This window comes from Octopus bimaculoides, chromosome 8 (genome assembly GCF_001194135.2).
Source record: "Octopus bimaculoides isolate UCB-OBI-ISO-001 chromosome 8, ASM119413v2, whole genome shotgun sequence".
NCBI classification, from domain to species: domain Eukaryota; kingdom Metazoa; phylum Mollusca; class Cephalopoda; order Octopoda; family Octopodidae; genus Octopus; species Octopus bimaculoides.
In genome coordinates this window covers 73,007,689-73,022,984 of record NC_068988.1, presented here as the reverse complement: position 1 = coordinate 73,022,984, position 15,296 = coordinate 73,007,689, and the positions used below count along the sequence as shown (strand labels likewise).

The 15,296-nt window shown below is 37.3% G+C and overlaps 1 protein-coding gene across 7 annotated transcripts in view; it reads left to right on the top strand.

The window, feature by feature from the left end:
- Positions 1 to 15,296, top strand: part of LOC106877920 (protein AF-10) — a 70,508-nt gene that overhangs the window by 3,862 nt on the left and 51,350 nt on the right. For 5 of the 7 annotated variants that reach the window (XM_014926989.2, XM_014926983.2, XM_014926986.2 and 2 more), the window contains exon 3: positions 13,947 to 14,013. In XM_014926989.2, the coding sequence (XP_014782475.1) occupies positions 13,947 to 14,013 (67 nt within the window). The remainder of the gene's footprint in view (positions 1 to 13,946; positions 14,014 to 15,296) is intronic. The other 2 variants (XM_014926985.2, XM_014926988.2) reach the window with 1 other exon arrangement.

Genomic DNA, 15,296 nt, shown 5'->3' with positions numbered 1-15,296 from the left:
AGGTTAGTATAGCTTTCGATTTCAAAGTTGGGAGCTAGACCTTCCAGGATCTTCCATATGTGCATCATTGCATATCTTGTGTGCCTTCTCTCTAAGAGTAGAGCGTCAGTTCCTTTAACCTCTTCTAGTAGCTCATCTGTTGAACTGAGTCAATTTTCTTTGTGTATTGGCTCCAGATTGCTTTGCGTTCCACCATCAGTTTGACACTGTGGTAACCACAGTTAGCAGTAATCCAGACAACTGAGAATGAAATTTCTCCTTAGAAGTATCATAGTCTGCTTCTTCCTGGATCTGAATAATCTTAGAATCAATCCAGCTACCCACCTGCATGGTGTTACCATCTTGGTAATATGCACATTGGAATGTTGCATCATTACTCATTTGGATTCCCAGGTCAGACATCAACTTTGATTCTGGAATTACACTACCTCCTGGTCTTGTGTACTCTGATTGTTGTTTGTTTGTGGGCTGATAGTGGAGTGCTTGAAACTTCTCAGCATTTAACTGCATGTTATTTTCCATTAACACATTTGTATATTGTGTTCAGGTATTTCTGCGAGTTTATGATGTCATCAGGGTTCTTGATCACTTGTGATACTTTCGTATCATCAGTATAGCTGGTGATAGTGGCTGAGGTCATGTTTGAGAGAGCCAACACAAACAGTAGTGGTCCCAGTACAGTTCCCTGAGGAACTCTGCTGAAAATTGACCTCTCCCCAGAGAAAGCATCGTTGGTTGCATCTGTCTGACTTCTACCTTTTAAGAAGTGATGCAGCCACTCTCCTAATTCTCCAGTGATATGAAGCTGACACTAATATATCATCCTATGATCAGCTTTGGTGAAGGCATTAGCGAAATTGAGATATATCGTATCCACATTTCTGTGGTCGAGCTGTTGTTTCAATATCCAGTCATAATGCTGTAGTAGATGTATGAGGCAGCTCCTCTCAGGACAGAAGCTATGCTGTGTGTTTGTGAGCAAGTTACTTTCTTTGAGGAATGCGCTCAGCCTTCTTCTGACAATGTGTTCCATGATTGCTAACATGTGAAGTCAGAGAGATAGGCTGTAATTTTTAGCATCTGCTTTGTTTCTGTCTAAATGGATAGGACATATATTTTCTTTTAACATTTTAGGAAGTTTGCTACATACAAGGAAACTTAGAAAAAGTATCTGCAGTGGTTTTGTAATAGCCTTCTTGTGTGTCTATAAAAGAACAACTAGAAATCCATCTGGGCCCATTGCTGAGGTTAAGGTCATCTCATTAGTGGCTGATATTACATGTTCCTCCAATATGTTGATGTAATTGATGGTTGCCTCTTTCCCATGTTGATCTGCAGAGTCAGAGAACTCATTAAGCTTACTTATTTGCATATTTCCCAGTGGAGAGGTGAAGACACTTTGGAATTGTTTATTTAGTACTTCACTTAGCCACCTATTGGTCAAATGGAGTTTATTGAGGGAAATTTTCTGCAGTTGGAGCCCTTCCTGTCACCAATCCTCACCTGTTTCCAAACACGTTAATATTTCCCTGTGGCCAGACATATTTTTGCAGAATATTGGAAATGAATGGCAGCAACACTCATTTACAACTGTCATATAATGTCAAAGAGAGACACATACACTTACACACTCACACATACATATACATGTGTGTGTATGTGAGTGAGTTTTTGTTTCATCTTGTTTTCATGTGTATTAACTGATTGCAAACAAGTGATATCTTTGTAAATAATGGCTTATTCATATGGTGTTGTTCATTTCCAGTTCTCTGCATAACCCTGTCTTGACTGTTTGTTGTTCAATAGACTGTGAGATTATTACTTTGTTTGGAAATAAGTACTTGCTGGTGTCATGAAGGGCATCCAACCATAGAAAACTCTGCTCCAACATACTTTTGTTTGACCCCTGCAAGTATGAAAAAGTAAATCTTAAGATGATGGTGGTGATGAGGATGACCTACTTCTCAAAGAAGAATCTATTGCAGAGTTGCAGAAAATGTTTCAGAACTTGCAAAAGAGCACAAAATTGGATTCTTGCAGACTGACAGGATCATTGGTAGAAGGCATACTTGTGATTTGAAATCCTTGTATTGTTCAGAGGCTTTCTGTTACCAGGGTTTCTAAGTAATGTTAGCAATAGCTATGGCAGAAGTATAGTTGCAAGAAAAAAGAAGGGTAGTAATTGAAAGTGTTGTTAGCTTTTTAGCAAAGAGATTTCATTTTTGTGTGAAAGTTGTACTGTATGATGCAACTGAAAAGTGCACTTATGCATGGAATTGAAAAACGTGGAATACCTAGCAATGGCTAGGCAGAAATGAAATAAGCACGATAAATTTATCATCATCATCATTTAATGTCTGCTTTCCATGCTGGCATGGGCTGGATGGTTTGACAAGAGCTGGCAAGCCAGAGGATTGCGCCAATATCTATTGTCTGCTTTGGAATGGTTTCTGTGGCTGAATGCCCTTCCTAACCATGGAACAGCATACTGGATGCTTTTTGTGTGGTACTAGCACAGGATAGGATCATCAAGTAACTTGGGAGGGGAAGTAGTACTGAGGAAGGTGGCTTTGTGCCAGTTGATGAGAGGTTAAGAGAATAATAGGGGAATAGTCTTGCTGTATTTTTATCTTGTTTGAGTCATTTGACTAGTCATGCTAGGGCACTGCCTTGAAGTTGGACAAATCAACCCCTGTACTTCCTTTTTCTTTAAACCTTGCACTAATTCTATCAGTCTCTTTTTGCTGAACATTTACAGCAAACCAACACCAATTGTCAAGCAGTGGGGTGGGGGTACAAACACCCACCTGCACACACATACATAATAGTTTGTCCATCTGTCTGATTATAGTTTAGATGCATTTTGTTTTGCTGTGGCTGAGTAGGCTTGTTCTGGTAGAGAAGTATTTGTTGCAGGCCACACATTATGTTTACTTGTACTGGATTTGGTATGCTGATTTATAAGCATCCATTTTGGCTTCTGATACTGAAATTTGTAAAGATTCAAACACCTTTGAACTCCTGGTGTTAGCTTCACTCATGTAAACCTCCAGGAAAGGTCATTCTATGAATTTAAGTTGATTTTGCAGCCGCTCAGGGTTGCTTTTAATGCATCTTTGAATTTTTTATGTGGTGTACCAACATAGTGCTGTCCATTTGTAACCTTAGAATAGAAGATTGCCTTTGGTAGATATTCTGTAAACATGTCCAGCCCAGCATAGCTGGATTTGCTCAAAAGCTTAGCAAACAAACCCGGAATTTTGCCATGAGAGCCTCTGTATTGGCATTTTACCTTGCCACTTCATGCTTATAATCTTCCTTAGGAAGATTCTGTGGGAGGATTGGAAATAAAGCTTTTTAGCATGGATCTGGTTTGATGTCATACAGGAAGGATGACAACATTGTATATGCAGCAATTTTCTAAAAGCTGCATTTTCCTTGCCAGTAAGTGATGGCACATCAACATCAATACAGGCATTTTAGAATTGCATTTCCAAGATATTTTAATTTGTCAACATTTTTCAGTTTAATTTCACTTCTATTCCAGGATGTATACATTGTGCATGTTCTGGAATTGGTTGATGCAATATTTCTATTTTTGCTTTGTTGTTAGAGAAGCCAGAGTTGTTGGAGACTCTTGAGAATTGATTGACACATGGTTGCAATGCTGGACTTATCTTGTGCAAGCAATCCACAATCATCTTCAAATAGCAGTTCACAGACACTTTGATACTTTGGTTTTGCTTGTAATCTGTCAAGATTAAGCAATTTGCTGTCTTTCCTGTACCTAATGTTAATTCCAGGTGGTGGTCTAAAAACCTCTAACAACATGACAGAAAACATGATAATGAAAAGAGTAGGTGCTATGATGCAACCCTATATCATACCATATGTGGCAGAACATGATATTGATATATTTCCATTGTTCCTAGCACTCACCAGTATGCCATCATGAAACTGGTGCACCTTATTCACAAACATGGACGGGCAACTGTTAGCAAGGTTTTTTCCACAAGCCACTACAACACACTGTGTCAAAAGCCTTCATGAGATCAACAAAGGTTGGATACATGGTTTCATTCTGCCCTGTACACTTCTGGTTCTGTCTTACTGCAAAGATCATATCAATATAATGAAAGTCATATTGGCTTTTTGGTCAGAGATTGTTGGTGGTAAGATAGTGAATGAGGGAATCCTGGAGTATTCTTGCCAAGGTTTTGCTAGCAATTTATAAAAGGAAAACACCTCTATGATTACAACATTATTACCTATCACTTTTGTTCTTATACAGGTGAATAATTGTAGCATCTTTGAATTGTTAGGGAATGTTACCTATTGACCACATCAATGAAAATAGCTCAATTTTTCAAAGAACATTTCTTCACCATAAGCATAAATTTCTATAGGAATTGAATCTGCTTGGTTCTTTATGAAAATACAGTAGCCTAATAGTTTCACTGACTTTAAGAAGGGTGGGATTTTTATTAAGGCTGCATCGAAGGAAAACTGCACTAGATTGTTAGTAGATTCTTCATTTATGTTGCATGGTCTATTCAGAACATTTTGGAAGTTCAGCCCATCTTTCATGTATTGCTTCTTTGACTGTGATACATGCATTTCAATCTGCTGTGGAGATGGGTGAAGCACCCATGTGAGCTGGACCATAGATTGCACAAAGGCTTTCAAAACATTTTTGTGATTACTTGTCATCATACTTCTAAGACATTTTGAAATGATGATTTTAGATTCCCTGTCTTCTGCTTGCTCTGAGGAGTATCTCCTGATTTTAAATTCCACCTTCACTGTAATAACAGTGAGCCAATGTTCAGTGCTACATTCAGTTTCAAACATAGATCTTGCTATCTGCACGTCACTGAGATTGTGCCTTCTCACAGTTATATACTCCAGCATATGCTAGTGTCTGGAATAAAGTTGTATCTAAGATATTTTGCATCTTGCTGGAATGCAAAAGTTTGTCTTGGTTATAAAGATGTATTCTTCACATTTCCTTAAAGGAAGAGCCTGCCACATAGTGACCAGTGTCATCGAAGTCACCAAACAAAAATATATGATCTGAAATTGACAGGGATGACAATGTAGATTCAAGATCATGGTCATGGTGGGAACATATTTCTCTTTGTGGAATTCTCAGTGGCGTTCTGTTATTAACTCTTTTGGGAACAAATTCCAGTTAAGCAGCAAAAGAACTTTTCATAGCAAAAGTCAACACTGTTTAACTGGCTTCTGTATTTCTTTATCCTACCAGTAGAATGTATAGCTAACTTATCTTGTTTTTTCAGTCCCTCTTTTTCAGCAAGTCAGTCCTTATTAAGTGTAACTATATCCAGTTTCAAGAGCAATTAATGCCATTGATTTTTCTGATTGCACAAGTGGCATGTCCATTGCTTGCTGTAAATCAGTCAAGATTGGGTGAAGTGTGCTTTATTTAGGGCTCCTTCCTCATATGGGATGAGCCGTGCTACCCTTAGTAGGTATCACTATAGAGCACCATACAAGGTAGACTAGCATAGCTTGACCATGCAGAAACACGTTTTGTTTGATCGTTTTCATATCAAAATACATTTTTTCTGTGGAAAATTATCATTTCAATTTTCTGGATGTGAACTTTCTTCTCATACAGTTCTGATCAAAATCTGATACTTATGTACCATGCCCAGGTCCCTTAATCATTCTGGTATTTCCACCCATTCACAAAGTTTGTCCCTTTTTTCTTTTTTCCTGACTGTTGATCTACTTCAGTGCACTAGATTGGTATAACTCAATTTGTGTTGAAAATTATAGTCATAAAGAGGACTTTTTTTTTTGCTTTATTTTGATATAAAAATCAATGGGATAGGTCAGAAATATAAAAGTTATGAAATATAAAAGTTAAAATTTCATCACTAGTTTTCACTTAGAAAAGAACATTTATATCATAAGAAAGAAAAATTTGTCATGAATTCAGCATGGTTATTGCTGAATCTGGCTGCAATATGGTGCAAAAACACAAAGTCAATAAAGAGTGTGGTATACTGATGCTACTTGTCAAACTGAAGTATTCCTGCTTGGCGAGAAGAGAAACAGAACATGAATCCAAGGCTTCAAATATCAAGTTTGAGCTAGAATTTCAAGAAATGGACAAACTAATTACTAAGTAAACATAGTTCTATGAAAAAATGCACTAAATTGTGTCTTCTGGAGCCCCAAATTGGCATGGAATTGTTGTATTGAAAATGTAGGTTATTCCCTCACTGTTTTAATGTGTAGAGTGACATCCAAATTTTACCTAGCAGCTATTCTTGTACATGTAAATTTTGTTTGTCTTTGAGGAATATTTTGCCAATAAAAATTTTATTGTGCAATGAATATAATTTTGTAGTTAAGGTCAGATGTTATGTTCTTTTTTCTTCTTATTTTGAATACAATCAAACAATTTGTGGTAGTATTATTTACAAATTCATTTTATGTTTTTTTATTCTCTCTTCTCCTACTAATGAGTTTGCTGTAGGTTACAGATGTTTTTAATGTCTTCAATTTATGCTTTTAAAGCTTAAGCAAGGAACAAGTTTTCAGATTTTGTTTGTTTTTTAATCTAGGTCTACATGCTATTCTGAGAAAGGTACTATGTTGTTGTGGGATGTACTAGAAACCACTGCTAAATCTCTCTTAAATCACACACCTTTTCATTTGAAAATGTTTCCAAATTTTTTTTCCCCACCAAAAAGGCTTCTCCCATTGTTTTTAAGTGTGTAGTGTGAAAAAAAATGGCCAAAATTGGTCCATCTCCCCATCATTTCCCCATCTCCATCTCCCCATCATTTCCCCATCTCCCCATCATTTCCCCATCTCCATCTCCCCATCATTTCCAAGGCCATGATAGGAAAAAGAATTTAGAAAAATCCCTGTCAAAACAGAAAATCCATCTTATGTGGGTGTCCTGATTTGAAACACCATTTATAGCCATTTTTAATAGTCTATTAAAATTTTATTGAAATGGTGTCATGTCCCAAAATCTTAGGTCTCTGTGGCTTTGGATTTAGCTAGTCTGAAAACACCACAAAATTGACTGTTACATGTAACAAAATAGGCTTTACATAAATATTTACATATTTGTCAAAAACAAGTTTCCTTTCCAAAAACCTGGAAAAAAAAAAAGGGTGGAGGGAGGGGGGGGGCAACTGCTGGACATTATTAATATGTGTAATTTGAAGATATCATCTCAGTTTTGAAGATGTGGCATCACAAATGAGGCTAATTTAGGCCAGCTAGACAAGATTTTGACCAATTTGCTGACCATTCAAATTGTCATATTTCCTAAATATCCAAATTTCACAAATGAGGTATCAAAATGTTTCTTTTTTGATGCTCTTCATGAAATACAGTAGAAATTACTTTTTAATATTTTCAAAAATTCATAGTGATACCTACTCTTAGTAGAGGTGCATGGTTAGGATGTTGGACTCATGATCGTAAGATTGTGGTTTCGATTCCTGGATTGGGCAATGCATTGCGTTCTTGAGAAAAGCACTTCATTTCATGTTGCTCCATTCCACTCAGCTGGTAAAAATGAGTAACCCTGTGACGGATTGGCATCCCATCCAGGGAGGAATATATATGTCAGAAAAACCAGGAAACCAGCCCTATGCTCCTTACAAAGTAATGTGGACTAACCTAAACTTAACCTATGCTATTCTTAAAGCTGCTCACTTAATCTGAATGTTGCTGTATCTTGCCTCCACTTCAGCTTGAAGGGAAGTGACTAAAGTCCTGGTAGTAGTATTAGTACTGATGATAATAATAATGATGGCAATACTGTTAATAGAATAAGATAAACTTGATATCCTTGGTGATGATAGAGGTAATAGTAAACAAAGATAAATATATGAATAAATAATAAGACAAATGTATTGAAAATTATAATAAATCATTAATTAAAAATAGTATCATCATTTAACGTTCATGTTCTGTGCTGTCATGGGCTGGGTGGTTGACAAGATCTAATGAACCCAAGTACTACCTTGTGCTCCAGTGTCTGCTTGCTGTTAACTAAGTTGCAGGAATGGATGGGGAAGAGAGAAACAAGTATAGTGTATGAGGAGGGTGAGATGTGTTGGGGGAGGTGAGGTTATTTGGTGGCACTTGTTAGGGTGGGTGATCAATGAAAGTGTGACTAGAGAAAACAGTATTAATGAGTGAAGGATATGAATAACAAGTGAAATGGTTCAAGGTAGTGAGAAAATGGTGTCAAGAAAAAATTGCAGTTAGGGAGGTAGTTGGGCACAGGCCCCATTTGAGTATATATATAATATACACACTTACACAGTTTTACCAGAACTGTTTTGTCAAGATGGATGGGTCTTCTCAAGAACTGCATATTGCCAGTCATCCCAGTTCCTTGTCATCTCTTCCTTGAGATTCAAGGTCCTGAAACTTACATGTCCATACCAGTGCAGTCTTTTTGTCTTGCACACTACATCTGATTTTTCTTATGTTCAGTTTTTCTCTCAGCACATTTGTACTACATCTTTCATGCACAGTTACATAATACATCCAATGAAGCATGCTTGCTTCATTTCTCTTCATTCTTCCCAAATCCTCTGTATTCAAGGCCTATGTCTCACATAATGATGGTATTGAGGATCAGTGAATATTAAATATAAATAAATAATAAAATGCAATAAAATAAGAAACATGTACATGCATACATGTTATTGTTGGCACTCTGTCGCTTACGACGTCGAGGGTTCCAGTTGATCCGATCAACGGAACAGCCTGCTCGTGAAATTAGCGTGCAAGTGGCTGAGCACTCCACAGACACGTGTACCTTTAACGTAGTTCTCAGGGAGATCCAGCATGACACAGAGTGTGACAAGACTGACCCTTTGAAATACAGGCACAACAGAAACAGGAAGTAAGAGTGAGAGAAAGTTGTGTTGAAAGAGTACAGCAGGGTTCATCACCATCCCCTGTTGGAGCCTCGTGGAGCTTTTTAGGTGTTTTCGCTCAATAAACACTCACAACACCTGGTCTGGGAATCGAAACCACGATCCTATGACCGCGAGTCCGCTGCCCTAACCACTGGGCCATTGCACCTCCACTCATGGATACATACATGTAAGGTAATAAATGTTAGAAATAGTGATGATGATCATAGTTGTACTATACATATGAATATTGTCATTTGGTTTTTGAGCAAGGTTCAGAATAGTAAAAAGTGATCCCAATATAAGCCTTCTTTGCAGGATATAGAATCTAGTTTGTAGTGCCAATGGTAATGGTTACAACAACAATAATGATGATGATGATGGTGGTAATGTAAATAATGATAATAATGGTTGTGAAACATGATGGGATGAAAGAATTCATGTGGGACCTTTTATTAGGAATCTGTTTGTGGGTGAAATTAATCTCATAAAAGAGTGTGCTTGAATAATGGCAGGCTAAACTTTCTTGCATGCAGAGATGGGGATGGTGTTTTTTTTTCTTGAGTTCAGAGTGTTGGTTGTATCAAGGATGTTTAATTTTTTAACCACATTCAGGTTGCATCTTGTACCTTGTCTGTTGTAGGCTCCTGCTTGTGCTGCAATAATCCACTTGGTTCTTGATACCATTATCTTTTGGGTTCTTGATACCATTATCTTTGACAATGCTGTTGAGTTCTTCATGCATTTATTTTGAATGTATGTAGGTGTTGTGTGAAGCAGACCTTAAGTGTATTATGGTGGTGTTTCTGCTGTTGTATACTTTGGCTTTATAAACAATATAAACACGGTCTTTTGAAAGGCATTTACTAATACAGCGGAATTATGCACTTCTTGCTGACTTGTCCATATTAGGATATCACTCTCTCTCTCTCCTCACACTTGCACCTACATGTTGTCATCTTTTGTTTCATCTTTCTCTTGTCTTGGAAGCTACATGACCTCACTAATGCTGGTGTGATTAGAAAACATACTCAGTGCATTCTGTAAAGTGGTTGGCATTAGGAGGGGTATCCGACTATAGAAGCAATGCCAAAGCAGACATTGGCGCACAACAGTCCTCCTTCCTGTTGGTTTTTATCAAACTGTCCAAACCATGCTGGCATGGAAGACAGATGTATTGAGATGATGATAATGATGTGCAGCTGCAGTTTGCTGCTCCACCTCTCTTGATTTTCTTGCTTCATAACTTTCTGTAAAATGCATATTTTGTAATGAAATTTTGCAGAGGTACATTTTCAAGAGTGTTGTGTACAATTATGTCAGTATAGATTTTTTTGTTTAAGAGTTTCAGATTGTTGTCTTCCTAGAAATTTATTTCTTTGTTATTCTCTTTAAAATGTTTATTCTGTTAAGAAATTTTGCAGAAATACATTTCCATGAATGTAGATTATGATTATGTTGACAAAATGAAGAAAAATGCCAAAATAAGAGAATTTTGTGGTAATAAAATCGTATTGGGTAATGTGATTTGAAACTCATTTCTTAGATAATTTTAATGTCTACTTTTCCATGTTTGCATGGGTCAGACAAAATACTCTTCCAGTTGCCAACTCTCACTTATTTGCAAGTAAGGTAATATTTCCTTTGGTCCTTGAAATAATGAACAGCTCAATGACCAGATATGTTTACATTGATGATTGTTGACAAATGGCAAACTTTTTGTATGAATGGTGACTTTATTTGCAATCATCCAATCATGGGGATGCAAACACCCTCCACCTAATGTAAAAATATATACACAATGGGATTTTTTCAGTTTTGTTATTATCATCATTGTTTCACATCCGTCTTCCATGCTGGCGTGGGTTGGATGGTTTGACAGGAACTGACCAGGCAGAAGACTGCAACAAATTTTTTCCTCTGTTTTGGCATAGTTTCTATGGCTGGGTGCCCTTCCTAACACCAACCATCTCAGAGAGTGGACTGAGTGCTTTTTATGTGGCACCAGCACAGGAAAGGTCAGTTTTGGCAGGGATTTTACAGCTGGATGTCTTTCCAAATGCCAACCATTTACAGTGTGGACTGGCTGCTTTTTACATGGCACCAGCACTGGCAGGGTCACCAAGTAACTTGCAAGACAGAGAACCTTTAAGAGGGGAGGGGGCATTGGAGGAGGTGGTCTTGTGACAGACTGAAACAGGTGTCTTGCTGTAGAGGAGGTACAAGAACCTTTGAGGAGAGGGCAGTGGAGGAGGTGATCTTGTGTCAAGTGATGAAAGGTTAGAGTGTGACAGAGAGACAGAAACTGGTGTCTTGCTGTAGAGATGGTACATGGTTACCTGGCCAGAGAGAGAGAAAAAGAGAATGATCAAGAATGAAGACAGAAATAGGTGTGCTGCTGTAAAGGAGATACATGGTTACTCAACCAGAGGGAGAAGCGAGAGAGAGAGAGGAAGACAGCAAGAGTGCAGGTGGGAGATGGTTGCAAAATGCCTGGACATACCCACAAGGAACAAGGATCAGAATATAGATGGGATGATAGAGTAAAGGATGGGAGAGGTAGATGGTAGCAAGTGCCAAGGCATACTTTCAAGGTACAGAGGTCATAATATAAGTGGCAGGGTATTACCAAAAAGCATGAGCAGGGAGTGGGGAATGCAGTGACTGGTGAGAACCTGGGTATATAGAGGGGATGGAGGTAGCACAATACAGTGAGAAGGGCAGTGAGGACAGGATTGGGGAGTGGGACATAATCATAGTGCATGAAAGAGTAAATGTAAGGAAGAGAAGAGATGCATTTTGGGAGAAGCGATGTAGTTTGGTTTGTTTGGATAGGGTGTGTGAAAGATTTGTTGTTACTTGTGAGTGGAACACACAGTGCGTCTAAAACTCAGTTCTGCTGACGTGGGTGAGTCTTCTCTAGAATCTCATATCGCCAGACATCTTGGTCCATTGTCATTTCCTCCTTAAGCCCCAACATCTTGAGATCGGTCCTTGTCACTTCATCACATGTCTTCCTGGGTCTCCCTCTACCACAGATACTGTTCACTTTCTGTGACCGGCACTTCTTTATACAGCTGTCTTCGTTCATATGCATCACATATCCAAACCAACATAGTCTTCTCTCTCTTGCAGGCAGCATTTGATTCCTCTTACGCCCAACTTCTGTCACAACACATTTGTGCTTTGTTGTTCATGCACACTGATGTTGCACATCTAACAGAGCATACTGCTTTCATTCCTCTTTAGTCTATGCATGTCTTCTGCATTCAAAGCCCATGTCTCAATACCATGGAGTATAGCTGTTCGTACACAAGCATCATACAATCTACCTTTCACTCTGAGAGAGAGTGAGAGTCCTTTTGTTGCCAACAGAGGTAATAGCTCTCTGAACTTCCTCCACCCTATTCTTATTCTAGAAACAATACTTTCAGAACATCCTCCACCATTGCTAATTTGCTTACCTATGTAACAGTAACTATCTACTACCTCAAGAGAGCCTCCTGGGCATTTGGGAGAATCTAAGTCCTATCTGCTCTTAGTGCCTATTGTTCCTGCACATCTGCGACATACAAAGGCAACTTTATCTGTTAATTAACTTGTGATTCCACCGTACCTCTTATGTGTCCATAGCTTACACTGGATGCAGCAAATGGAATTACTGACGAAAAGAGAGTCTTATCTGCTTTCTTGGTATGGAGCATTGGTTGGCCTGCAGCTATAGTAGAAGACAGTTGCTGAAAGTTCCATACAGTGGGACTGAACCTCAAACCTCCAAAGTGACAATTTAAGGCAAGCATGAATTCCATTGGAATTTTTACTTCTGGGATAACTGACAATGCAACTGCTTCTCCCATTTGAGATCTGTTGTCACACAAGTTCTGCAATGTTCTGCCCAGGGCCTCCAGAATTTTCTTATGAACCATTAAACGTTCCTTTCAGACAATCACTTGACATTTGTTGAGTTGTCTAGTCCTTGGATTTTTGGCAATTTTGTAATCAAGTACATTACTTATACTTAAATTCAGGAGGAGTTTCAAAGCGGAATGTGCTGTACAAACCTTAAGAAGGACAGTAACAGTAAAACCTGAAGAAGCAACTGTTATAGATATGCCTTTACATTGACCCATTTAGGCAAAAAGTAGATTGATCTGAAATGTCTTTCTAGTTTCACTGTAAACATCAAGAAAGAAAATTCCAGTTTCTTGTCAAATCCTGTCAGAAATTGCTAAATTGCTTCTGGTGTATACTGTTAATATGTCAACACTGTATGATGCCTCTTTCTGTTAATAGTTTATTAACTTCAGTTTAGTTACATTAAGAGAAACTGGGTTTTTGATGTTCTTGGTGATTTATATCCTTGAACTTAATGATGAGGGCTGCATTATACATTTTATCTGTATACCCTGTTTCTACAGTGGGGTACATCTATTGGCCTTGATACTTGAAATCTTTGGCAAGATCATGATATTTGAGCCTAAGGTGAAGCACTTAGCCTAATGTGGATGGTTCACAACACTTTAAACAGCTTGGTGAAAAGAACCCTAAGACACTTGACTGCTTATATGCATAAGCTTTTAGTTATGTTACATCTCAGTAGGCATAATTTTTCAGCAGTCTAAGTAGTTTCTGGTGCAAACTTCTCCATCTACTACTTGAAGATCTTGAAATGAATCTCAACCTTGCACTTTATAGAGAGGAGTTGCAGAATGAAACATTCATGTTGACTGGTGTGAACAACATACTCTCTCAAAATTATCTGTGCTTGATAGAATGGATATTAGCATTCTCCTGTTTTTCTCTTATTTTATTTTGCTATTGAAAATAGCCTTTTAATAGATACTACAAAAATGTGCAACTAACTATTAATCAGCTTTGCTTGATGAATATAATTTTTTTTTAAATGCTTCTGTTGGTGGCATATATATTTGCATTGCTTACATTGCTTTGTCAGTTACCCACAATTTGTTGAATATATCTTTATATAGTTTTTACTCTGTTATCTTGTCTTTTCTTTTTTTGACATTATTCCAGAGATGTGAACTTTGTCCTCAAAAAGAAGGTGCTCTCAAGAGAACTGATACTGGAGGTAAGAATTAATGTAGTTTATTTTTATTATTTAGTTTGGAGACTCATATTTTGTGGGATGAGCAGTGATTTTGGTGATGTGTGTGCTATCAAGATTAGATAGGGACAAAATTAGGAAGCTAGAGAGAGTATTTCTTAGGATGATTTGTAATTTGGTGTTATTTGTGTTAGAAATTTTAGAAGTTTAAGTAAGAGTAGCTAACTCTTTGTAAACTAGTGTTATATTTTTCTTACTTGGGTCTGATGTGTGCTAGTGTATTGTCATGGGATTTGTCTGACATGTTTATAAATTATGTCCTATTTGTATTATGGCATTGATGTATACAATGTCATTATGAATTGTTTTCTAGTATTGTTATGCAGTAGATTTATTTGAAGTGATTATTTATCTGTTCTCATGAATCTGTTAGGGAGACCATAAATTTGAAGTTTTGTTTATTGATATGCCTAGCATCCTAAGAAGTAGTTCTGCATTTTCCTTCAAGGATGTTTGAAGTTGGGATTTTTAAATTGTGAGTAGATAATCTTCTCAGATGTCATTTTTGGTTAGGGTAATGTGTTATTTATTTTTCCATCTGAAAGTCATATAATATTTATTTTGAGAGTATACAGAGAAGATTTTGCAGATTGGTAGAAAGAGGAACATGAGCATTTGTTACAGATGAATAGATTTGCAGAATGCTTCTTTTTGGATTTTGGTATTAGTAGACTTATTGCACCTAATTTTTGTACATAAATATATTATGTACTTTTTCTATTTTTTGTGGTACAAAAATATCAAAACAGTATTTGCTTCGTTTTCAAGTGATCATTAAGCCATCGACATCAACTATTATTTATTATGCATTAGCGAAGGGGATAATCTAAGGTGTTGGCAGATCAAAATTAGTTTATGTCTTTTGGATTGATGTAGGATAGTGAATAACATGTAATATTGCTAGTCTTTTCTTTGTCTTTTGATTTCCTAATGTGCTTTAAAGGTACTGTCATTGTTAAGGTACTACTGGTGGAATGAGCTGTTGCACTGGTGTACACACACACACATCCACCATTGATTTATATTCACTTTATGTGATGACATGAGTTGGATGGGTTGTACTGAAAAAAATAGAGGCATTGTTCATGTAAATGGGTTGAAGGACTTCATCTTGTTTGTGTTTCATTTTTTTGCATGGGTGCCCTTTATTAACATTAACCACTTTACAAGACTTAAGACACCTAACAACTCTTACATCTCTGCTTGTTTGACAGTGTGTGTGTATATATATATATATATATATATAT